This window comes from Ceratotherium simum, chromosome 4, assembly GCF_057802395.1.
Source record: "Ceratotherium simum simum isolate JZ-2026a chromosome 4, ASM5780239v1, whole genome shotgun sequence".
Taxonomy (NCBI): Eukaryota; Metazoa; Chordata; class Mammalia; order Perissodactyla; family Rhinocerotidae; genus Ceratotherium; species Ceratotherium simum.
Window position 1 is genome coordinate 84650544 of NC_141903.1, and position 27504 is coordinate 84678047.

At 39.2% G+C, this 27504-nt stretch overlaps 1 protein-coding gene across 1 annotated transcript in view; it reads right to left on the minus strand.

Annotated features, from left to right (window-relative positions):
- Positions 1-26845, minus strand: part of ATG10 (autophagy related 10) — a 213511-nt gene extending 186666 nt beyond the window's left edge. The window contains exons 1-2 of the mRNA XM_087430093.1: positions 26788-26845; positions 13292-13411 (exon numbers count right to left, since the gene is read on the minus strand). Of these exons, the coding sequence (XP_087286219.1) occupies positions 13292-13399 (108 nt within the window). The 5' untranslated portion in view covers positions 13400-13411; positions 26788-26845. The remainder of the gene's footprint in view (positions 1-13291; positions 13412-26787) is intronic.
- Positions 26846-27504: the final 659 nt, after the last annotated feature.

Below are 27504 nucleotides of genomic sequence, written 5' to 3' on the forward strand. Positions count from 1 at the left end.
TTTTATGGGCTCTACAGAGGATCCTGCAGGAAACCACTCCCTGGGACATTTACCTGATCTAGGCAGTCCCCATCTGCCCTCTACCACTGTTGAGGCCCCTTTACTTCTAGATGATAGCCTTCTTGAGCAGGACAATGGAAAAGTAGGTCAAGCACAGCTACTCTCTGAAGTGACCATATTAAACAGTGTCCTCTCTCCCCCTCTATCGCTCTCAACTCCATTTAGCCCTGTTCCAGCAGAAAAGGGCAGATCAGTAAGTTCATGGCTAAACAAATGCTCAGGTAGGCAATGAAATGACCTCCCTCCACACTTGAAGGTGCCCCATACTCTTTGGGGCAGGAAGGGAGGCTTTGGGAGGAGAGGGAATCATTTCTCATTAGGAACTCTGCACTTCTCTGCTCAGTCTTATCCTCATATTAGGGTGGGGTGGAGGATCTCAGTTCTTTAAGAATGGCTCCTCAGAGCAGTCTCAGTGGGCAGGTTTCTGACCCCAATGGCTAGTAGATTATTCATAGCTATCCAAACATAGAAAATTAGTTACTTAGAGTCTTTTGTCTTCAGCTTAGGGCCTTAGCTGCAATTCTGGAACAAGATAAAAAAGTCCCACTCAACACACTGTTACACGGCTATTTTTAAATCTAAAGTATGCATTAAATTCTACTATACTGCATATCATTATAGAAGAATTCCATTTTTACAGAAATGCCAGTTTTATTAAAAAAAAACTGCCCTGAAGAAGTAATTTGAATAATACTTATTAACTTTTTATGTAAATTTTATAGTGTTTTCATGGATCCCAATTCATCAATTAAGGGATAAAAAAGGACCACTGGCATTTTTTTTAATTTCTTATAATTTTTCAAATAAAACTTTTTGTCTAATAAAATTCTTTAGACAAATTGTGAATTTTTATTTTTTCCAGAAAATCAGATATTCAATCATTCCTTTAATTTGTTAATTTGTTTGTGTACCTACTTTATAGCCAGTGATATACTCCATTTGCTTTGGACATATTAGCAAACAAAACAAAGATCTCTGTCCTCTGATTGAGCAGGGAAAGACTGATGTTAAACAGTAAACATAATAAATAAGTAAATTACAGAGCATGTTAAAGGTGACTAATAGAATGAGAAAGAGAAAATGTAGAGCAGGGTAAGAGAAATCAGGAGTGGGGCTGTGGGTGGGGACCAAGTGGTTTGAAATGTTAACAGGGTGGGCAGGGAGGCCTCAGTAAGAAGGAGACACATGAGCAAACACGTGAAGGATGGGGGAAAGGGGGGAGGGGGGCAGGATGAAAGAAGAATGTTCTAGACAGAGGGGCCAGCCAATTCAGAGGCCCCCAGGCAGGAATGTTTGTCTGTTTGTCTGGTGTGTCTGAGGAACAGCAAAGAAGTCAGTGTGTCTGGACAGCTGTGAATGAAAGGAAGGGAAATAGGAGGCGAAGTCAGAGGAGTAAGACGGGTGGGGAGGGAACAGATCCCATAGTTTATAGGCCGTTGTAAATGCTTTGGCTTTTACTTAGAGTTGAGAAGTAACACAATATGACTCACATTTTAAAAGGTTACCCAATAGGAAGGCAAGGGTGGAAGCAGGTAGATGGTCAGGAAGGTAATCCTAGTAAGTGTTGATGGTGGTTCACACCATGGTGGTAGCAGGGGACACAACAGAAATGGTCTGATTCTAGATATTATGAAGGTGGAGGCAACAGGAAGTCCTAAGGGATTGGATGTCGGGTGTGAGAGAAATAGAGAAGTCAAGGACGACTCCAGTAGCTTGAACAACTGGAAAGATGGAGTTGCCATTAATTGAGACGGAAAGATTAGTTTGGGTGGTAGTAGATATGCAAGTCTGGTGGGGGGAGATTAGGGGTTTAATACTGGACATGTTGACTTTAGGATCTAAGTGGAGATACCAAAGTAGAAATGTCAAGTAAGAAATTGGCCTTATGAATCCAGAATTCAAGAGAGAAGTCTGGGCAGGGGATATACACTGGGGAGTAATTGACATTTGATACAATTTAAATGATGACCTCCAAGGTCATGAGAATAGCTAGAGAAGGGAATAAGACATAGGACAGCCTGGGTACTAATGTGAGATTGCGAAAAAAAAACAGCAAAGAAGACTGAAAAGGAATGACGAGTAATATAGGAAGTAAACTAAGAAAGTGAGGATACCAGATGAAGAAAGTATATCAAGGAGAAAAGAATGGCCAATCCTGTCAAATACTACTAAAAGATCAGAGAATTTACCAATGAATTTAGCAGTAATGAACTTAGAGGTCCTGATAACATTACATAATAACACGGGACCCAATGGCTCGTCCCGCTAAAAAGGAATTTTACAATTTAATAAAAATTCTTCTAAAACAAATAGGTTTTTATAGTCAATGACCCACTTATTTCAAACAATATATTATACAATGAAATATATTTACACAGATAAAAAACCTGGCAGAACTCCTTGCAGTTTATATGATTTTAATTCAGTTAAATGAATGTAGAGTGCTTACTAAGCTAACACCAAGGAGATAGAAGCGAGGATAGAGAAAGAAAATCTCTGCAGTCAAGGAGCCTGCAGACTCCTGTGGGAAATCAGGCAAGTATACAGATAACCACCCGATAGAACTGTGCTGTCACTTGTATGGCAATATAGAGGAGGGGCATCTACGCCAAACTTGGGGTCAGGGTGGCCTATCTGAAGGAGGTGATGCTTAGATTTAATCTCCAAAAAACATGTAGTGATTATGGGTAAAAGACCTAACTATAGACTCACAAAAGAAGGTGCCAAATAACTAATAAACATATGAAAAGGTGCTAAAATGAACCAGTTTTTAGGAAAATGCAAGTTAAAATCACTATGTGGCCTCAGGAAGCAGGACTTCAAATCCTCTTCTCCAAAAAACAACTTTAAAACTGTTCAAAATTGTTACAAACAACCATTTCAGGAATCTGGCAATCAACCAAAGTCAAATAACATATTAAGAAGCACTTATTCATGAAACACTGTTGAAATTTTGGTAAGAACACTGGGAGTCTGTGGCTCCTGCCTGGGGCTGCTGCCATCCCTCCCTGGTGGTCAGGAAGGAGGTTCTCCCTGGACCGCAGGCTAGGACAGCTTCAAGGCCAGAGAGGCTCAACTGATCTGGAGCCAAAGGCGAAAATAAGCCAGGCAGCAGCATCGCCAGTAAAAGTAGCAATCTCAGTACCAAGTCTGAGGTAGCCATCCCAGTTGGGACAAGCAACCAACTGACAACATAACCAGAAAGGTAATAGGGAAAGCCTGAAAGTAAGAGCTCCGTGGAGGGGCTTGAACTCTGCAAACAACCCTGGGTGCCTTCCATCCACAGGCCTAGGTGAAACCACCCTGTCTTTACGTCCTGGGCTGATGGTTGGGCTGCACTCAGGCACAAAAGACATGAGAGAAACTAGAAGCAAGGCAGACTAGAAACCTGTCTGAACATTGAATGTGCTCCCCAATCCACACACAGATCCTTCAGGAAGGGTGGAAGTCTTACTCTACGCTTCATGCTCAGGGTGTTTGAGCATAACCTCTGACCAATCCTTGACCACGAAGCTATGCATAAATGTAATGTTCTCAAAAGGGTATACCTTTTTTAGGCATGAGTTGTGTATGCTTAGCTAAGGAGACTAAACTATATCCTGAAATAATGAAGAATCACTAAAGGACTCTAACCAGGGAGTAATGGGTTGGAATTGCATTTTATAAGACCACTTTGATAAGGTGGAAGGCAGGTTGGCAGAGGGCAAGTTTTGAGACAGAAAACAGAAATAACAACCCGACCCAAGACAGTGGCAATGGGAAAGGAGGGCAGAGGACGCAGGGGTAAACCAATTTGAGAGATTTTTAAAGGTGGAATAAACTGATATAATGATCCATAAGGTCTAGGTATTGAGGAGACAGAGGAATGTAAAGGCTTTCAGGTTCATGGCCTGAGCAGAAGGATGGTGAAAACATCTTGCAATCTACTAAAACAAATTCAACCGATAGGAGGTTGAAAGATGATGGGTTCAGTTTTGATCATGTTGAGCTCGAGGTTTACAGAACTCTAATTTGTGGGATTGCTTATGCAAGTAAACTTTGTATAAAATCTGTTACTCAGAAAAAGATGAGCAGTGTATGGAAATATGGGGCTGTAGTGGTCCAAAGACCTGGGTTCTTGCTCTAGTTCTAGCTCAAACTTGGGCAAGTTAATTGTTATCTTGATGCCTAAGTTTACTCATTTATTCAAGTTATCTTCATACAAAATGAAGAAAATAAGACTGCCCTGTATACGTACAGGAGTGTCGTGAGCATAAAAAGGAAGCTGTAAAACAAGAATACACGCGATTGCAGCTATAGCACACAATTTGTTCCGGAAATTGTAACTAATACAATATGATCAAAATGAAGCCGTAAATATTGGAAAATAAACCATATTTTCACTATGTCAGATGACATGGAAAGCACCAAAGAATTATTTTTAAAAGTACTAGAAGTAGTAAGACAGTTCATTTAGGTAACCAGTCACAAAATACACCTAGCAAAATCAATCTTTAAAGTGAACATCTATTGTGTTCCTAAAAGTGAAGACAATGTTGTGAAGATGTAATTTTGCTCCAAATTTACCAATTTAAAAGAACTATCATTAAAATCCCAATTGGGAAATACAGCAACACTTGTTTATCTAATTAAGAGTACCTAAAAATGAAAGCCTACATATGAGGGAAATTCACCAAACAACCACAATTGTATTAGGGTAGTATGATTTTTGATGATTTTTTCCTCTCTATTTTTACAAACATTCATGATCATACTAATGCCATCGGTAGTTGGAGGCCTTCTCCAAGGTTTTGGAAATAAGCATTTTTCAAGTTCAAGCATGAAATTAATTCATAATAAATCAGAGCACATAGGCAAATGTGTAAAGAGACAGAATGGCTCCTCAGCCTGCAAGATTTGTCTGTAATCTGATGGCAACCAAGAGAGAGAATGGTCAGTCGCTAAAACTTAAAAAAAAAAAATGAGATCAATTAAAGAAACATTGGCAGTGTCCACTCCACTGTTCAAGAGAGAGATTCTTACCCAATGAACTCTAAAAAACTTGGCCTCAATAGTAAAACTGCCTCTACCGCAGAGCAAGAGGTATGGTGCCATTCTTAGATTACACCATTAAATACATCATTCACACAACTACACGGGAGAATTTGTACTCATTCTGTGCTCACAGAATTGTGATCTGACGACTAAAAAACAAAAATGAATCATCATGCTGACAGGAGCATTCCAGTTCATTTGACAATTCTGTTTATTATACATCAATAAATTGGATTCTGATACATATATATTCTTTGACATCACTTGATGTGGATCCCTCTTTGAGAGACAGCTCCATTCCATTCTATCTGAACCTGAGAGTCAGATCCTGGGCTTGATAAACCCACCGGTGTAAAGATAACTCCCTACAAGGCTTTTTGAAATATGGCCTGTCAGCTAGCCCAGTGAACCCAAACATCACTGTTAGCCAAAAATGTACTTTTAATTGTTAAATGTGTTAAAAGCACATTTTAAAAATTGTTAAAGCACAATAACTATCATTTAAATTTTAATTTATAAATTTGTAAAGTATTATAGCTTTCCTTTCTCTGATACTCTTGACAATTTTTAAAAATGGTGTTCAAAAATATTTAATTCACGAGTGATACAACCTGTTCTTGAAATGATTGCTTAAGATTTGCATATGCTTAAGTGACAAATCATATCATAACAGACAATAAATTATGAATGAACAAATCTAGTGTAACTGACTATGACTCAATGTTTATTACAAAAACAGCATGCTGCTCCAAGTGCATTTTTCTCCTAATCTCCAAAGATAAACTAAAAAAAGAGAAAAATCTACTTTAGTTTGATCAAGAGACTTTATGAATGCAATATATTTAATCTTTATCTAGTGACGTGTGGGGCCAGAAATAATATTTCATTAACTCACAGTACATGGCTTAAACAAATACAGCATTACACTAAAACTAATAGAAGTAACATGCTCACAACCCTCCTAAAAAGGATTATTAATATAGGGATATATAAAAAATTTTTAAGTAAACTGGGGAAGAAGAATAAAAATTAAGCAAAAATTAAGTATTTCAAACCAACAAATGTATTTATTTGTTACATAAAGCAACATTATACCTAAGAAACCTATGGGAAGTGTCTACTCTTTTCGTAAACCTTAAAATTGTCACTAAATTTTAGCAAAGAATCTATCTAAGCATACTGTGTACATAGAGACTGAAAAATTTAAGTGGATATTTACTATTTCACCTTTGAAATAAAAATCATCTCTTCCAACAATTCAATGTATAAAACCACAAAAACGAATGGGTGGCAAAGTAAAGTAGCTGTATTTAAAACATTAATTCCATTATTTACTCTCTAATTTGATTATGTTTCTGACAAAAATATCCAGTTGGGTTTACATATTATCAGCAAATCTGAGACATGGTGAAGAACTAGCCTTGCTGGATACACATGGAAAGCATTTTTAATCCTCTTTAATAAAGTTGTGCTTCGAAATAAAACAAATAAAATCTCTTAATAAAATGAGGCTGTATAATTCAAGATGTCATCATCTAACAGAAATTCACTCCCAATGCTCTGTTCAGCTCTCTACTTCATAAAATCCTAAATCAAAATTTGTAAAAATAATGGATGAACTTGGAAGACATTATGCTAAGTGAAATAAGCCAGTCATAAAAAGAAAAATACTGAATTATTCCACTTATATGAGATACCTAGAGTCGTCAAATTCATAGAGACAGAAAATAGAAGGGAGGCTGCCAGGGGCAGGAGAGTGGGGAATGAGGAGTTAGTGTTTAATAGCGACAAAGTTTCAAAATTGCAAGACCAAAACAGTTCTGGAACTTGGTTGCAAAACAATGAAAATATACTTCACTCTACTGATGTGTACAGTTAAAAATGGTTAAGAGAGTAAATTTTATGTGTATTTTACCATAATTTTAAATATAAATAAAAATTTGTAGAAATAATATTTTATGTCTTTGGGTCTTTTCCTGAGTTCATTCATTAATTTTAATATATAATGATGAATAAATTTAGAGTGCATTTGAAGAACCTATAATTTTAAGACATATGGGGTGAAAAAAGGAAAGCCAAGTTAATTAAATTGAAATACATTATGTCATTTCATATATGCCACAGATGCTTTAAAACAGTATGTTCCTGGCTGTGAGCTAGTAATTGTGGGAGCTAAGTGATAGGTACATGGGAATTCATTATACTATTCTCTTTACTTTTGTATGCCTGAAAATTTTCATAATAAAACATTAAACATAAAATAGCTGTGTGAGAAAACAAGGTGTGACATTCAGCAGAGCAGCAATATTGATGGGAAAGGTAAAGTGGGCTTTTTACTAAGATACTGTTAAAAAATTGAATCAAGTAAACCATGGAAATATTTTAGAATCTATTTTTAAAAAATGAATTTGATGTAATTAGCATGATGGTGAAGGGTTTTAAGAAAAGCAACGTGAATTAACCAGAGAAAGACTACTGGAAGGAAGGAATTAAAAAATCAGCTTAAATTTCTAAGAATAAAATGAAATTTAAAAATTTTACTCTAGAAATTGGAAAATAAGCCCTTTCAATAAGCAGTTCCAAAGCTTTAAAGGAAGTAATCAAAATATTTCTAGTGTGTTGTTATGTAAATTTCAAAATATAATCAAGTAGGTTTAACTGAAGAGAGGGATTAACAGGAGGCGGGGGCTTTAATTTTTCTTTAAGAATAACACACAAAATGATCTAGTATTAATTATATAAAATCTAATCTCAAGATTAGTAGACTATTTTGTCTACAGTACCTGAATGTTCTCTCTTCCTGTTTCTGCTATTAAAAAGGGAGAGAAAAACCTATGGGAAATTATTTTATCAATAACCTGTGAAATGTTGAATCACAGAACTGAGGTCCTAAAGCAATGTACTCATATCTAGTAAGCAAAAACACAAAAACAAAAGAAAAAAATGTAAAGGCAAGTTGCTTTGAAGTTTTAAACTCTGCAGAAATTCCCAAACGGGGTCTGAATCTAATATAAGGCTAAGAACACGTGTAATTATGAATAAAGTTTACGGTAAAGAGTAAATTGCGACAAGATAGAAGAAAAGGAAGCATATATGTAACATACGTAAAAGTAGAGAGAATAGCACCAAAATCAAACCTATGTACGTATTACCCATATTCAATACCTATCAAGATTTTGCCCCATTTGCTTCATCTATCCCTGATGGGTTTGTTTTTTTCTTTGCTAAACTCCTTGGTATCATTTTATACCTTATCTTAGTCCATAATCAAATATCCCCAATTGTCTCAAAAAATGTCCCTTTACAGTTGATTTGTTTGAGTCGGGATCCAAAAAGGTCCACACATTACATTAGGTTACGTCTCTTAGATTTCTTTTAATCTAGCATAGTGCCACTCGAAGTGTGATCTGAACTGGTGCCAGTTCCAGAACTAATTGTTACCAGTCCAAAAACTGTTATCAATCCTCAAACTCTTTATTACAGGTCAATAAGATAAATTCAGAAAAATAAAGTGAGGACTTAGAAACTTTCATAGCAAGTTGACACTGTCAAAACATCCAAGTGCATGGTCAGTGGACCCATCTCCCTGAACTAGGCTGGCGGCCATCACCCTCCCATGCTGAGTCACATACAACCTGAGTTGCACACTAGTCCTGAGCACTGGGACCACTTACTGGTCACTGCCCCAAAAGGATATCAAAAAAAGAAAAACAAAAGAAATTTGGTCCTTAATCCTAGATATTCAGAGACACAGTCCTCCTCTGCACTTCTTTACCCTACCATTAACCTTTTAAGGAAATTGGGTCAGTTGTCCTTTAGATTTCTGGATTTTTTTCTATTTGCTTCCTGTGGTATCAATTAACTTGGTCTTCTATCATTTGACTTCCTTAATTGATTCTATTCAGGTTTAACTTTTTGGACAAGAAGGATATTTCATAGATTGTGCTCTGCGATTCATGTTATAAAATTTCAGAAAGTATATAATATCTGGATGCTCTATTTTTAGTAATGCCAAGATTGATTGCTAGATTCAGGTGATGATAGCTCAACCCCTCCTTTGTAAATTCCCTATCAACCTTTCATCGAGTTCATCCACTGATTATTGTTGCCTAACTCATTTCACTGGGGATTGAAAAGTTGTGATTTTCTAATTCTACCATCCTTTCTATGTTTATTAGATGGAATTTTGGGAGAAAAAAAAACCTCCCCTTATCAAATTAGGCTTTTTGGTTACCATGAGATATAGTTCATACAGGAAAAATAGGATAAATGCTTGTTTCTTTCCTCTTGACTAACAATTTTCAGACCAAGAAGTTGACGTCCCAGATACTCCCAATGATATTCAATGAGTTAGGTTTGGAGATGCTCTGCTCCACCCTCTCTTCCTATTTTCCCCTCCTGTCTCTGTTTTTGTCTCTGTGTCTGTCTCTGTCTCTCTCTCTCTCTCTGTCTCTCATTCTCTCACTAACATTATGAACTCATCGGTTTTTAAGATATTCAATTTCTTTCAAATAATTGCATTCATTGTTATTCGCCATCTTCTGCTCTCCCTTCTTATCCTGAGAACTCAGAATAATACACTACAGACCAGTATGGTATATTTGGTGCTAAACAGACTTTCATTGTGTTTTCTGAAAACCCAACTACAATTTCATTTATAGCACTATTTTTATAATAAAAGACACAGAAAATTTCAAACAACCAACCTGTAACCATAGCATAGCTTTCCATGTGCCAGAAATTGTGTTAAACTCTTTGAATGCAAATCTCATTTAACCTACACAATAACCATGTTAGGTGAGTATTATTGTTATTCCTATTTTGTAGATAAAGAAAATGAAGTTTGGGAGACATTAAATAACTTGTCCAAAATCCAGCTAGTAAATGGTAAAGCAAGGATTAGTACCTGGGTCTATCTAATACTGAAGCCCATGCTCTTAACCACTATTTTTAATATCTGGCAGGCCATCATGTTAAACAATGGCTCTCAACGAGAGTACCACCTGCCTGAGGGATTTGGAAATGTTGGGGGTAGGGGACCAAGAACTGTCCTGCCCAGATGCCAAGAGCATCCAGCCCCACTGAAAAATATTGATTTAGAAGTATTTTCCCTATTCTGCATACCTACAGATGAAAAATCAGGACTAAAGTTTTGACTACTTTAAGACACTGTTTTCTTTTAAAATTTTTAAATTATTTACACTTCATTAATGCACTTTGCTTTTCTCATCAACTTTGCAGGAAAAATGATGTTTTGCCTTATCTATAAAGTTGGATTATACCAATTCTCTAAATATTGTCACAATTCTTTTAAAATTAAAAAATAAAATAGATGATGCCAAAGCAATTTATGAACAAACCTGGAAGTGTGAGCGACATTATGTGTACTCTTTAAAGGAGGCTCTCTATATAGGGATAAACAAGATTCTCTTTAAAAATGACTTTCAGGGGCAGGAAGGGGCAAAGGGAGGCCTTACAAAGGCGGACAAGGAACCTTTTGGAGGTGGTGGATATGTTCACTATCTTCATTGTAGTGAAGGGTCACAGGTCTATACATATGTCAAAACTTATCAAATTGTACACTTTAAACATGTGCAGTTTATTGTTTGCCAGTTATATTTCAATACAACTACTTTTAAATAAAATAAAAATAAATTTATGGAGCCTAAAAAGTGAAACAATAGTGTAAGTATTGTCTCCAAACAGTCCCACAAAAAGACTCAGATATAATACAAATGGATGGTTTGAGGGAAATAACCAGGTGACTGAGTCACAATTTCCTTCATAAAAGTGGTACAGGACTGCAGAAATCAAGTAGCAACAATACTAACATCCCAAAAATTCAGAAGAGAGGAATCTGCTTTGCCTGGAGCCCTTTTTACGAATTCAGATCCACAGCAGGCACTGAGGCAGGGCTGGGTGAGAGCCCACAGTCGTACCACGAAGACACTCAGTCCCAGAAGCCATCACACACAGCCCACATATTATGTGTCACTGTCATGTTAGGTTTGGTCCTCAAGGTGATTGAAAAATATCTTTTTTAATTTGTTGCTAACACTTAAAAATTTAGAGATTTCTCTCCCAAAATCTTTTTTACTTTTATTGGAAGATCTGGTAACCCTCAGGCCCATGTTTCCAACCTGGCAGCAGGCCAAGCACTCTGGTCAGCCACAGGCCACAGGACTCAGTGTCCATATTGTCTTGTCCCTGGCACCTTTACCCACTTACATGGCCATGCCCGTCCTCCACAGACTTTCGAGTTTGCAGTCCTTGCCCTAAGGCTGTAGAGATTTTTTCTGAATAGCGTTTTGTTTTGTTTTGGTACTATCTGTGGGCTCACCCCATGTTAAAGAGAACTGTCCTTAATTAGAGGTACAATTCTCACTCCAAAGGATAGGGAACTTTCCCAACTCAGCAGGCAGTGGCAGCAAACAAGAAGCTAGACTTAGCCATACCCATCCCTGCAGCAGAGGCCAGACCAAGAATAAAAACAAATCCTGGAAACTGGTTCTTGGGGTGCTAGTTTCAACAAATTCAGTGCAGAAATTTCTGAGCAATATAATTTCCCTCCTGCAGATCTTCCCCAATGCCCCCAAAACACATACACACACACACACACACACACACACACACACACACACACACAGTCCCAGCTCCCTCCCTAAGCTTCCCTCCCCCATTCTACTAGGTCACTGAAAATGGTAACAGGAATCTCTATTATCCCACCTCTAGCTCAAGATAAAAGAAAAATTCTTGTTTTAAAAACCTAGTGAAAAGGGCAAGTTCCCAAGGAACAACCATGCAAATTATTACAGATCAAAAGGGGTCAGAAACCTATATTCATTCAATGAATAAACAACCAACATTTTATTTAATCATTTTATATCAGAAGCATTAACATTAGTCAGGATGAAGACAAGGAGACCTGTTATTACTATTACTTAACATTTTTCTACTCAATTCATAAAATAATAGAGAAATATTACAAAAAAGGCAACAAAAAACTCCTCATTTGCAGGATGACCTCACTCTACTTAGAGAACACAAGAGAAATCACTGGAAAACTATGAAAACTAAAAGGAGAATTCAGTAAGGTGACTAAATGGTTATAAAATTAATATACAAAAATTAGCAGTTCTTTTATATGTCAATAATAATCATAGAATAAATAAGATGAATAAAATTTTAAACACAATAGAAAACAAAATTATAAGGTACTAAGGAATAAAATTAATAAAAGGTGCTAGTCAGTTCACGTTATCCTGGAGCAGGAGATGCCATAGGGTCTTATGAATTATCCAATCACTACCTGAGAGAGTGGGGCTGGAATCTACCACAAGAAATTGACCCTACACTTCGGAACTCTCCCATGAGCCCCCCGTCAAAGCTTAGCTGGCATATGACCCAGGAGGAAACCATGGCTTCTCTCCTCAGTGACCCTGGACCCAGTCAAGGTTAAGCATTTCCACGGCCTAGTGCTGAATCCCAGAAATCAGCTCAAAACTGTTCACATTTCTCAGAGTTCATATAGGAAACAGCCAATCAGCAGAGAACAGGATTCATCACTTTTTCAGGAATCAGATACGATGTCAAGTAGAGAAAACTTACTTATTCTCTAAGAAAGGGATTTCAAGGAACTCTTAGAGAGCTTTTGCCAGAGAACCTTACTAAATGAGTGTGTGGAAATAGATGAGTACATAGACCTTGTATGTTATTATTACTGAATAGAACCAAAAGAAAGAATGTTTTGGAATATGTTTACATTATTAAGAAATTTTCAATTAATACAGTTCTCAATATTTCAGAATTTGTGATTGTTTGACTATGGTTTGGTTTCAGGATTATCTTTCGACTCTCTGGACAAAAGTAGTTTCCTAAGAAAATTAATAGTGTAAACAAATGGCTGGCAGCACCACAGAAGCATCTGTTTACATTCAGATAATTAATATGCTAAGCATTCTTATCTACTAAATTAAAGCAGGTCACCTAAGGACTTTTCTAGATAATACTTCATTAGCCTAATTATAATGAGTATATATAGTTGAAGTAATAAAATGGACATCTGTTTTAAAACATTTTTCAATTTAAGCCTTTTACTAAATCAAATTAGCTTTCATACATTAGTTTCAATTACTGAGGTTTTTACATGGCAAAAAACCCCTCCATTGAAATAGGAAATAAAAATTTTTGTTCTTACCTTTGAAGTTCTCCATTCCCAACCATCACCTATCTGCTGTGAATGTTTAATGAATTCTGCACAATAACGCTGGAATGTTTTTTCTCCAAAGAACTCATCTTCTTCCATACTAAATGATAACTGCAACATAAAAACTAAATATTAGCAATAGCTGTAGAATGAATACTGAAAGGAGTTCTGCTAATTCACTTATTTCTTTAAACAAACCAAGTTGGGGATGTATAATGGAAAATAACCTCAGAGCCATTCCAAAAAAGTGTTTTGTTTCCATCTTTCTCACCCTACGCCCATTTTTAATTAGGAAGAACATATAATCAACATGAAACCCAAAACCTAGATTTACAAAAAATACACATCTATAGTTCAAAAAATTTAGTTTGTCCATAAATTTCATTTCAAGAGCTTAATTTTATCTCACTTCTTCTAAGCTAATGCTTCCAACCAATCTCCTCAGAATTTCCTTCTCTCCCTCCTACCTCAGCTCTTATGTAGATAGTGTGACAGTGATTAGTGGAGCTGAGCTGTTCTTCACACTTTATTAGAGTTCAACTCACTAACAAATGATGTTCCATAGCCTGGAAGTATTTGTTTTTCAAGGTGTAAGGTTATGATCACCCAATTAATTACCTGCTTTATTGAGTCTACAAATGTGACAAATCAAGGAATACTCACATATTTGTTATATAAAAGTATCCAAAAATACGAGACATTGTTTATAAAAAGAGAGTTTTAGAGCTGGAAGGAAACTCACAGATTATGTTGTTCAAGTCTCTCGATGAGAAAAGCTAGACCAAGTGAGTTCCCTCATTCTCCTCATTCATGAAAAGCATCATCAGGACAATTAGCACTTGTTGACTGCTAACTATGTCAAGCATTATGCTAAACACTTCACATTCCCATTTAATCCGCACACAACCCAAAGGTTGTTGTTATCACCATCCCTCAAACGAAAAAGAGAAAGCAACCTGCTCAAGAATGCAAACAAGAAAGGATTCAAACCCCAGCTTGGCTCCAGGGCCAATGATCTGTCTATACTAGCTGACTCCCAGGGGTCCAGTGTTCTTTCTGATTATTCAAATTTAGTATGACCTATACAAGAATTTGTTCATTCATCCAACAAATATATGTTGGATATCTACTAAGTAGTAGGCACTGTGCATAGGTGAAGGTTAGATGTACAAAAATGAAAAAAATATATAGTCCTTGCCTTGTAAGAACTCATATTGTAATAAAGGGAGATAAGCAATAAAAATAATTACAGTAGAAACTCTCTTAACGAACCTCCATTCAACCAACTTTGCCAGATTAATCGACACGATGTCCATTCCAAAATGACTAATGTCTACAGCATACTGACCATGAAGCACCTCTACTCCCATCAGTTGAGTGTATGTTCACAAACCACATTCTTGTATTATAAATACATACTTTAATTAAATGCAGTGCAAACCAAACCAATAAAATATAAGTTAAAAAAAGACAACTGTTATTTCTATGATTTAATGCCTTGGAAAGACTTTATAAACGTAAGCCTCCATGAGAAAAACAAATTGCTATGGAACTAGGTATGGACAATGCAACTGAAAAGATTGGTGGGGGGAAAAAATCATAAAAATCTAGGATCCTGCACTCAGATTGCTGCACAAGTGGCTGGAGTTCTTTCATTTAAACCAAAACTTCCATTTAAACCAAAAATCTAGAGGATGCATTCTTGATTCAGTTTCATCAAGAATGAACAACGAATTCCAATCAAGTACCCACACTCAAAGAAAATGCCTTGGTCATATATGAAAAAATTGGCAAATGACTGTCTTTATACATTTTAAGTTGAAATAAAATGTTTTAAGTATGCATGTATTATCTCTTTTTAACTCTAGCTTTAATCAACTTCTTCAATTAACTGCTCAACTCTCAATACTGATAGCATTGGAAAAGACGACTTCTATTTAAAGGATGCACAATAATGAAGATATGCACAGATTATAGTGGGCACAAGAAGGGTCCCTTACAAAGGAGGGATGGTATGGGAGGGCATGTACCAAACAAGAGTTTGAACTGTTTCCATAGGATATAGAGAATCAGACTTTGGAGCTGAAAAGGTTAGAATAATACATCATTGGAGCCTCTGTGGAGGATGGATCTGAGGGGCACAAGCCTGAAGGCAGGGAGAGGAGTCAGAGAAGCTGTTGCAATGGTCTGGGTGAGAGGTCAAGAGGATCTGAACCCAGGCAACAAGAGAGAGCAAAAGAATAAGCATCTTATATTACAGAGAGAAGACAAGATTGATTTAAGAGATTTGGAAGTCATCTGTTTGAAAGAGACAAATGAAACCATGAGGGAATGCATATAGCAGATTCTTAATATGGCTTTTGGTGGATCACGAAAGTTTACACTAAATTCCATATGTATGTGCCTATCTATATTTAGTGGGGGAAGATTCTATAATTTTCAACAAATTGTTTAAGGGGTCTTAACCAAAAAGTTAGGAACTTCTATACATAGTGAGAAGAGCAGTGGGTTGAGAAAGAAACCTTCAGACCCCAGCATTTAAAGAACCTCTAGAGGAAGAAGAACCAACACAAGAGCTAGAGAATAAGGAGTCAAGCATTAGGAGGAGATCCTAGCAGGAGCAGTGCCATGGCGCCCAGGGATGAAGGTTTCAAGGGAGTAGAGAATAACCAATAAATAACTGTGTCAAAACAAAAGAAGGGCCCATCAAGAAAAGGACTGAAATCAACCATGGACCCCGACAATGAAGCTGTCATTGGTGCCTGAGAGAGCAGTTTCAGCAGGAGGGAAGAGAGAAAGAAGGTTGTGGTGGGCTAAGGAGAAATCTAAAAGGAAACAGTGAAAACTCTGTAGACTACTTTTTCAAAAAGCTTGATTGAAACATACATACAAATTGGTAACAGAAGCAGCACACAGGTTTAAGGAAGGATATGTTTAAGCTGAGCAAAGGGAGGCGGTAGAGAGAGAAAAATTGAAAATCCCAAAGAAAGAAAGTGACTCATGAAGCAATATCTTAAGTGGGTCGGGAAGAGACGTGGTCAACAGCATAGGAGGATGGATTTGAACAACACAATAGACCCCTTACCCCCGTCAACTGGAGGAAAGGCATTTGAGGATGCATATAAAATTTAAAGCAGTTTTCCAAAGGGTACCCAAAGTTAAGGAACACAAAGTCTGATGGTCACAAGAATTTGTGATGCAGGGGCAGGCAGGATGCGCTACACGGTGAGAGGCTAGGGATGGAAGGAGAGTGTTTGAGAAAACTTGTACAGATTTGGAATTGCTGGTGAGAGAAATGAGAGGACAGCATTTAAAGATGAGCAGACAGAAGGGAAGGTCCAGCACAGGCTGGAGAGCCTGATTTGTAGTGCAACACTCTGTGAGGTGTTGTAATTGCCTTCAGCAGTGCTCAGTTCCCCAAGAGTGGGGACCAGCAGAGAGGGCTGCACTGACCACACATGCAAAGCAGAAGTTTTGCTGGGATGATTCAGTGGAAGGACAAGGATGGAAGAGGGAACAGAATATGCTATTGAGAATACCTCAGAGGTCCAGATTAGGTGGGAAGGGAAAAGACACCAAGCGAAGGTTGAAGGAGCTGGGAAAATAAGGCAATATCAAGGAATAAGAGATATCAAAAAAGGCTAAGAACAACTATAGTGAAAGCAAGGAAATGGAAGAATGGGAAGGCCATGAGATTTCAGAACTTGACCAAGTCTCAGCTGTGGCCATAGAAGTGAGTATGTAAAGTAGCTTGGAGATGAAGGTCGCTGGGACTCAGGAAGTTTTAAAAACTATGAGAATTATAATGTTTGCTGTTTTCTACATAGACATTGAAGTCACTTAGGATATCCTGAGAGTTGGTGGGAGCAGAGAGCTCTTTAAAGAATATCAAAGATTAAGTGGGAGATTTGTAAATGACAAAGGGTAAACAGTGGAAGATGGAAAGGCACAGAGATGGTAAGTGATATATGATATAAAATGCCAAGTCCATGGAGAACAATCACTCATAAACCAATACACGCGCTCCTGATGAACCAGAACACAGCCTTGGATTCCCTCTCAAGATGGCGCTAAAGGCAGCCACCACCAGAGGACAGGGACAGTATGTGACAAAAACCTACCTTGCCTTGATATCTCGCAGAGCTCAATATCATGAGCCTCAAAGGAGCAGGGATATTTACATGATGCTGGAGAAGCAGTGACCTAAAACTGACTCTGGGGAAGTGGGGGCTGCCAGCAATCTCCATACTCTGGGCCTTAAAGGGTGGAAGAAAAAGCAGCTTCCACCCAAAGGGCTTCAGTATTTTTTCTTAAGCCAAGTTTCCTTTAAAATTAGTTGACAGAAACACTAATCTGTGAAGATGTTAAAATCATGTTAGATGTAAGTGTGGAAACCAATCCACACTATATCCACTCACCACCCCCACCCCGGAGATTCACAATGCACATTGTGGTGGGAAACTATTAACTCAGGGTTTCCAACTCTTTTGACCATAGAATTCTTTTCCTCGGAAAACCTTTTTAACAACTTACTCTACAGAATGTAATAAAAGAAATAATGGGTTAAGGGTTCAGGTAAGTTTGTTTACTGTGGATGTGTGCTCCTGAGATCACAATGGGAAATGTGAGAGGGTGGGGGAACAGTGGAGAACAGGTTTGGAAAGAGAAAGCACCAAGTACAGGAATGTAACTACAGAAGAGACGATAAACTGCAGGGCCTTCTGCTGCAGTGGTTGGTTGTCAAGTGCTTCAGGGATGTAAGTGAGATCTCCAGGTTACACACAGAATCCTGGTTAATAAGGTGCTTATTGCAGACACAAGCTGAGAATGTGACATCTAAGAAGACACTAACAGGAAGAACAGGAGCTAACTTAGCAAAAGGAGGCAGGTAAAGGGAACAGAATGTGCAAAAGTCTGAATATAAGAAAAGGTCTTGAAAGTAATTGAAGAACTCTTGTTTGACTGAAATATAGAGGTAGAGGGAGGGTATTAGGAGAACTATCTAGCGCTGCTGATGAAGACAGGAGGGCCTGTAACCTGAGGGCTCGAAAGGGTTTTGAAAGTGGGAGTGAACTGATCAGATTTGCATTCTGGCTTCCAGTGGAGCCTACAGGTCCTGCAGAACTGGATGAAGACCAGTGAAAAGCCTCCTACAACAATCCGGGAGAGACATAATGATGCTAAACAGAGCTAAAGATTGGCAGTAGGGTGGAAGAGGGAAGGATTCAAAAGACATTGTGAAAGTATATTCATTACAACAACTGGAGGATCTTGGTATGTGAGGGACAGGTGAGAGAGAAGATTCAAGAAGATTCCCAGCTTTTTGCCTTAGGTGGTACAGTGCACTGACTGAAAGAGATCTCTGGAGGAAGAGCAGGTGTGGGGAAGGAGAGGGGTTTGGTTCAGCCACACTGATTTTGAGTTTGAAATGCCTGTGGAATACCCAAGTGAAGAAGACTAGGAGGCATTTTGAGATGGCTCTGGAAGTCAGAAGGAAGAAATCTGGCCTAGATATATTGATTCTAAATCCACACTACATAGATGATAACAACACATTTGATCACTCAAGGAACGGATGCAGAACTAGAACAGGGAGCCCAAAATGGAGCCGTCAGAGAAATAGTTTTTCCAACTATATGATCACCCTACATATATTGAGATACTAAATCAAAGAAAAATTGAATTTAATTCATAAAGAATACTAATATATTTTGGAATATTTTATAAATTCCAAACAAACTCTTACTTAATAACAAAATTGAACTAAGCAAAAATGCCCCATTCCCTAAGCCCTCCAATTACTTGAGCTTTACTGAACTATTCAAAATGTTAGTTGAAACATAAAATTTCACTCAATAGCCATAGTTTATCTAATTAACAGCACTGTGCCACTAGCAAGATGACTGAACATCAAAGCACTAATTAATATTTGGTTGAATACTTTTAAAATTACCTAAGGACTGGGCTTTGCTGAAGGATGTTACATAGAATAATACAAACGGCTTGATTACAAAATTAGGAAATATACTATATTAAAAGGATATCCATCTCAATTTGAATCATCATAATGTGCCATAATATCACTGAATAATTATTGTCTCTTTGCTCAAGTAAGAATATTTCAACTCACTACAAATGAAAATATAATACAACAACATTTTTATACACACTTTTCAAGTTGTAATACTCTCTGAGCCTCTACCAAGTTCATAGACCAGTACAGGCAGCAATTAGAATCTCAGAACTTCCATTTATGAGGTGGCTGAAAATATGGTCAAAAAATAGAAATAACTACAACTACAGCTTATTGAGCAATAATGGCAAGAATAATCCCTATTTTGTCAATGAAAAACCTTAGACGTGTGAACTGCCTATTGCCAGACTTAAGTTATCTTTTTAGACCAGAGGTGACAACAGAACACAGGTGAACTCTCAGTAAAAAGGGGAATTCCAATTCTCATCTCATCCTAAACAATGAACCTCTCGTTTCTTATTATAAGCAAAAGTTAGAAACAAGTCAGAGCTCTTTCGTGTCATAAAGTACAAGTTGTTAATACATCTATTTTGCTTGAGTCTCACTCTAGCTGAGCAGTTGTTTGATTTTTTTTTTTTTTAAGCTCAATCAGAACCCTTTTTTAACGGCTTCAGCAGAAGCTAAAGATTGGAAAGACAGAATAATTTTTTCCCCACCCAATGAAAGCAGCCTTTCTAAACTATAGGTTAGCCCTCAGACTAGACAGTGTGAAGAAGCTTATTCTGCTGCTACTAAATATATATTTTCAGAAAAGCAGCTCCAGTGAATTCTAATCTGTGTATAATCATTGTGCAAATGATCCTTTTTAATTAAAAACAATATTTTTCACTACCACTCTCCACATTTTTTACATGATTTTTAATCTAATGTGTGGGGAACTGGTTCTTTTTTTTTTTGATCAGAGACTTTTTTTTTGATGAATCTATAAATCAATGTGCATCAGAGTCATAATGAGACTAAAACACTTTAAAAAATATAACTAAACTTCCTCAGAACTTAAGATCATTTACAAAAATGTGATTATCACAGAATATGCTATGCACATGTTTAAACATTAAAGATCATTTTTAACTAATAAAATTAGGCAACTTCCTCTGTACTTGTCCCTCCCTGCAACAATTCCACATTACTATAACTTTAGATTTAGACACTTTCCTAAAAAAGCATGCAATTACTAGCTAGTGAGGTAAACTCAACCAATTACCTTTATTACAATTTGGCTTGAATTCATTTAGATTAGTTTAATCACTTACCTAGCAGGGTCCTTGGGCAGTGGTCCTCAAATTTTTGAGAGCAAAGAAGCTCTCAGGGCACAAATTTAAATGTGGAATCCTAGGCCCAGGCCAGAAAGATTACCTGAATCTGAAGGCTCCAAAACAAGCATGTTTAATTAGCATCAGAGATACTTTTCAGAAGAATTCATGCTAGAACATTGAGACAAACAATGGATCATTTTGATGGGCTAGTCAGAGGCCTGGATTTCAAGGCATTTGGCAGCCTGGGTGGGGCTGGCATGCCACAGCAGGTATGGCTCAGATAATCCAATAAATGGCATAAGGGAAGCAGCAAAGGAGAGGAAGTCAACTTGGTCTGACAGTAGCTGACCAGCAGGCTCAGTGCTCCCTCCTTGCCTCCACTTTGAAACACATATTCCAAATCAAAGTTTAAACAGGATGCAACATCATACCTGGACTGGAATTGAGGGATTTCTATTGGTAGCTGGTGCTTGCTATGACCTCTGCAGCAGGAGGTCCAATAGGGAAGAGAGTGAGAAGGCATCTCACTCCACTCCATTCTATACTTCCTTCAGAAAAACAGAGCCTGGGGGCCAGCCCAGTGGCGGAGCGGTTAAGTTCACGCGTTCAGCTTTGGCAGCCCGGGGTTCACCGGTTCAGATGGCGGGCGCGGACCTACTCACCTCTCATCAAGCCATGCTCAGGCAGCATCCCACACAGAAGAGCTACAACTCTACAACTATGATACACAAGTATGTACTGGGGCTTTGGGAAGAAAAAAAGAGGAAGATTGACAACAGATGTTAGCGCAGGGCCAATCTTCCTCAAAAAAAGGAGACTGAGGTGCGCCCTCCACCACTGGCTTCCAATGCCCAGTGGTAATTCTCTTTCAAGGCAGTTCTCTCCCAAAAATATAATGTTCAAGGCCAGAAGTGGAAGGTGAAGTCAAGAGGAACATTGCACACTGTGATGTAAAGTCATCAATAGGTAGCTGTGGGACAGGGTGAGCTCTCAGAAGAGTACAGTCTCACCACTACCCCTTTCCCACAAAAAACTATGAACTACTTCAAATCACACAAAAATACTTCCCTTGTTATAGACACAGGACCGAGAGATTAAACAATAGGAAAGGAAGACCTTTCCTGAGTACAGAAAGAGCTATCCTGTATAAATTTGGTTTCATCTATCAACCTGGTCTCCAACCTAACACTGAGAAGAAGAGTCCTCCAGCATCTCAGTGTAGTGTAGGGGAGGCAAGGAGTTTGCTCGCTCTGGCAAGAGTGAGCAACACCATCCCTACACAAGTCCCTCTTCTGTCAAGGTAAGAAAACCAAAAAATTCAGTAACAGTACGGGGCCAAGATGAAGCTCTTGCACCATAAGAAAGAGGAGCACTGCCATAAAGAGGAAGAGGGAGCTTGCTTCTATAGTGGGCATATACCAGGAATCTGGAGAAAAACTTAGAAATTATCTACTTTACATTCCCAATTGAAAAAGAAAAAGGAAAAAGAAGAACACAGCCTCTAAAAGCAAGACATGAGGAAGAAAACAACAGCTGAGATTAAAAAGAAAAAAACTGGAAGGAAAGTCAAACATGTAACAACAGTAGAGACTTAAATTCTACATGAGAGGCAAATAGAAGTGTAGAAGCTGGAAAAAAATCTCATTAGCATTTCAGCATATACATGTGAGATGATCTTCAAACAGAAGAAAAGGGACCAAGATGAAAACAATGCATATTAATTGATAGGACAAGAAGACAGATCCAACCTACAAATAACTAGCATTTCTGAACTGAAATCATAAGCAAACATACTATTGAAAAACTGTTCCTGAGCTGGAAAAAAAGATTAAAAAAATTTATTCCTGTAAATTGAGAGGATTCATTATGTTTCTGAGAAAACTGTTGGAAAGGAACCTATGCCCAGAGGCAGCCTAGTAGAATATCTTAGAGAATAAAAAGAAAAAGAAAAAACAAAGATGCAGACAGAAAAGCCAGTTTACCTACAAAGGAACAAAAATCAGGGTAGCCTCCACCATCTCCTCCACTGCAAGGAACACCGGAAGCTGACAGAGCAACGTCTAAACATCTGGGGACTTCCGACTTACACTTGTGTATCTCAGCACCTCTAACAGAGGTAAGCACACTGCAGATATTAAATAAAAGTGGTAATGAATAAAAGAAAAATTCAAAGTTTTAAATAAATTTATTTTACATATCTCTACCTCTACATAGTACCTTTGAACTCAACTTTCAAGCCTATTCACCAGTTGGATCTTTTCCCATTCAAACAACAGATTTATATGACATCTTTCTGACACCAGTGTTATTAGTTTTATAAGATTATCATTTTTTTACATAAAACAAGACTTCTCTGCCAGCACATACGAGAAATTGTTCCACCACTGGTGATGATTTGAGCTGGTGCATCCAACTCTCTTTCTGCCTTTGAATAGTGGGACTAGTAGAATTAACTCTAGTCAGCACATATGCTCATCAGGCCAGAACCAGGAACTAATGGCACACGACCTTGGCCAAAGATACTCAACAAACAAGAAGATACAGAAAAGATCAACACTGTATCAGAAGCTACAGACTCAGTGTTATTCTGAATATAGAGGATAGAGCAATGTGTTTGTAAAATACACTACCAAGTGCCATTATTTTTTTTTTGAAAAAAAAAAATGTAGTTGGACATTTTTGTAATGGAAGAGACATTCCCTTTAAATTTCTCTTCTTGCAAAGACTTCATTAAAGACTACATTAGATTAATGTTGCCTTCTTATTTCCAAAGGCTTTCCATTCATTCACTCGGCACCTACAACATCCTAGCACTTGTGTGTGTCATCACAGGAAGGAGTATCAAAACTTTCCTGGGAAAATCAGAGAAGACTCTAAAAAAGAGAGTCTGGAAGACTTGAATTCAGGTCTTGAAGAACCGAATTTTGAAATCTGAATAAGGACCTACCAAGTGGAGACAAAAGCATGCCAAAAAAGATGGAAGACCTCCAGCAAGACAGGGCCTGAAAAAGAGTGTGCTAAGTTAAAAAAAAGAAAAAAAAATAGCTGTTGGAGATAGTCTCATAAAAATGCCAACTGAACCCCCTTTGAGAAACACTAGGAAGTAGTTAGGGCTTAAGGAAGTCTAGAGAACTTAACCTTAGGGTATCTCTGAAATATTCAATCACAACCTGCATTTCATTCACCAAATATTTACTTTCAAGGAAGCTGTGTTTTTCCTGAGCAAGAGGCATGTTTCTTTCTTCGACCAACATGAAGCTCAGAACTTAGTCCGCAGCCCACCTTTAACAATTGTACAAATTTTCATAGTATATATTTCAACATAACACACCCCAACTTCATCTTTCTGTTCAAGCTTCATATTTTCATGATTCTGATTTACATTTATTTTGTATGTTATTATAGTATATATAGTTTACGAGCTACCTCAAATACTTTTAGAACTAAATAGGGTATAGTAAAATGGAAAACAGAAAGAATAGAAAAAATATTACACTGAGCCCCCAGAATCAGCCTGGGCGAACTTGAAAAGATTTTTTAAAAAGAGTATAAAATATAGTCTTTGCCCCCAACGGTTTGTAATCAAATTTGTAAGAAAAGATTCAAACTAAAAAGAACATTAAAGAATAAAAGATAGTAAAACAGCAACCCTATGAGGTAGTTCCTATGATTTTCTCCATTTTACAGATGAGGAAATTAGGACAGAGAGATTAAGTAATTTGTCCAAGGTATCACAGCTGTTAAATGTGGCAATTTGACCTAAGGTAGTCTGGAACCAGAGCCTGGGCCCTAGAGGAGTTACATTTCAGATAATCCTTGAATTATAAGAAGATACTGAAAGGTAGAAAGACAATACAAGGCTGAGGAGGAGGGGCTGGGGGGAGAGGGCAGGGAACCTAGGAACAGGTTGAAATGAGGCAGAGTAGATGGTAAAGAGCCTGAGTGGAGAGCATAGACTAAGGAACACAGGAAAATGGAAGGGGGGGGTCAGGGGTGGAGAACAGGGCAGTTTATAAAGAGCCTTAAAACTCTAAAGAGGTCCCATTTAAAACAGTGGGCAATAGGAAACCATTGTAGGTTCTTTTTTTGTTTGTTTTTTGTGAGGAAGATCAGCCCTGAGCTAACACCCATGCCAATCCTCCTCTTTTTGCTGAGGAAGACTGGTCCCGGGCTAACATCCGTGTTGATCTTCCTCTACTTTATGTGGGACGCTGCCACAGCACCGCCTGACAAGCAGTGCGTCAGTGTGCACCCGGGATCAGCACCCAGAGGGCCAGCAGCGGAGCACACGCACTTAACAGCTACACCACGGAGCCGGCCCCCATTGTAGGTTCTTGAGCTCAGAAGAGATGATGAAGTTTTCTCTGAAAGCTGTTACCTGACAGTTATATGAAATAACCCTAATTTCAAAGCTAAATTTCTGTTAGTAAGTGCTCTTCCTGGGTCCTGTAAACCTAAGAGCCCAAGCACTTCAAGGCCTGGGGTGCCAGGTGCACTAAAGGAGCCTCTGGTTCTGCATAGTTTTCAGCAACCTCTCCCTAATCTGGATGCTTTTCGGTAGGGCTTATTCTCCTTTCCCCTCCTTTCCAATTGTTTTATACCCAGCCTGCTTGGCACCTGAAGACGTCTGTTTTCAACGGATAATACCAATCACTAAGGCCCTTTGTTGTTGTTATGGTTCCCTGATTATGTTTATGATTCAAACACTGCCTCTAGGGTCCCCAACACATCTCTAGGTTTCAAAGATATTAATAACCAAATCAAGCCCAGTCATAAGCAATCTACTTATATAAACTTTACCCTACTTGTTTTTCCTAAGGAGCTGCTTATCTTTCTCAGAAATGTATAAGCATTAGGAACTGCTATCAATTTATAATTCATCACAAAACATTATGCGCAACTTGATTGCCTCATCATGTAGCAAAATCTCCGTGCAACTTCTCCTTAAAAAGGAGGAAGGGAAGAGGAGGGGGAGAAACAGGGAGGAGGGGAAATAATCTTGTAACATTCCATACCCAAAGGAATCCCTTTTAGAACTAGAATGAGTGGAAACTGTTTCCACTAGTTTCCTCAATTAAAATATCAATAACAACAATTTTTAAACCTTGTAATTGCAAGACTTCAATTTGAATTTCTCAATACTCTACATTTATTTTTGGGGGTCAAGTTTTCATTTTGTAAATGTTTCCTCTTGTCCATATTTGACCCTTCAGAAGCAAGAAGGAAGGATGCTACTTCAGGTCCTATAATGCAGTTGAGTACACAGGACCTATGTTTTCCAACCTTGAAAGGTATAAATTTAAGCTTTTGCCACTAAACAGAGAAGGCCATTGTCAAACTGTAATTAAAAAAAAAAATTATAAACATGATTCACACAAACGAGGTGAGCCTGTGGCAAAAATTTATTGAACTCATAATGAAGGGGCAAGCTGAATGGTAAAAATTATAAAAATCTTGGAAATAGGGCAATAAAACCACAAGCTTCAGGACTATTTTCTCTCCCAGTCAGGAGTAATTTGCGTCTCCATTAGCCAAAAAAATGTAACTGCAGAGCCCGGGCCCTAATCAATACTCTTGTCAAGCCAGAGTATAGTCCCCTAGAAATTAATTCACCCTCAGGTGGGCCTGTTTGACAAGGCTCCATTTTCACTTCCAAAAAGACAGTCGCTAACCTTTTGCCTTTTCCGAGATGTTCGTAATTTTTACCATCATAAAAGTGTTTCTATAAATCAGTTAACTATTCCTTTATTCTACCCACCCCACCCCCCCATTCATGACTTCAGATGCTATGATAGGTCATTTGGGAGGAAAAAACTGTTGGCTAAAGGCTAGGTTATTCGAGTCTGAAGCCCCCTCAGTGGGCCCTGGCCATCGGAATCGCCAGCAGTTCGACACGCTTTGTGTCGAGGTGCCGCGGACGAGGCCTCGCCGTTCCTGGCAGGGGGTGACACGCGGCGGTGGGGACCCGCGTCGGGGCCGAGTCCCCCGGGCGCGCCGGCCCCTCCCCGAGGTGCGCCCCCGCGCCACAGGCCGGCCCGGGCCTGCCTCTCCCGGGCGGGAGCCCCGCCGCCCGGCCTTTGTTCCCGGCCGGGCTGTTCCCACCCCCTCCCCACCCCGGCGCGGGGCGAGCACGGTGCGGGAAGCGGGGGGGGGGGGGGGGGGGGGGGGCGGCCGGCCGAGGCGGTGGGAATACTCACCCGGCTCCGCGCGGCCCTGACCCCGCCGCCCAGCCCCGCGGGGGCGGGGCGACGGGGCTGGGGGAGGGGAGCCGGGGAGAGGGGCCCACCGCTCTGCGAGCTCCCACCCAGCCAGCCAGCCGCCCCGGGAGGACAGTGACGGGCCCCCGGGGGGGCGCCAGGGAGGAGCCGAGGCCGCCAGCAGCGACGATGACCAGCAGAACCGCCAGGCCCCGCCTGAGCCGCCGCCGAGAAAGACCGAGTCAGAGCATGCGCACGGCACCTCCCGCGCACCAGGGGGCGGGGCTCCCGCGGGCAGCGGACGCCTGGGCCGCGTGCGCAGGGCCGGGGCGTGACCTCCCTGTAGTCTGCGACGGCAGCCGCCAGGCCCCGCCTCTCACCTAGGCTGTCCCCGGAAGCGGACGGCGGCGGTGCGCAGCGCCTAGGCGGGCCGCTGGGGGGGTGCGGGGAGCCCGCGCAAAGCTGGGGAGGCGGTGCCAGCGGTTATCACGGGGGCTCTGCACACTTTCCTCCAGCAAGTAGCCAAATATCTGGAAAATAAAAGGGTGACCAAAGGAGAAAGGGTAGAGCAAGGACTGGGCTGAACTGTGCAGTGCCGCTAGCATCTCTAAGAGGGGGGAGAACCATGCCCCTAACATAGGCACACTGCAAAACTGCTGTAAACACCACAATTAAGCACAAGCACGACCACCCTCTTTAAAACTTACGGACCGAGGT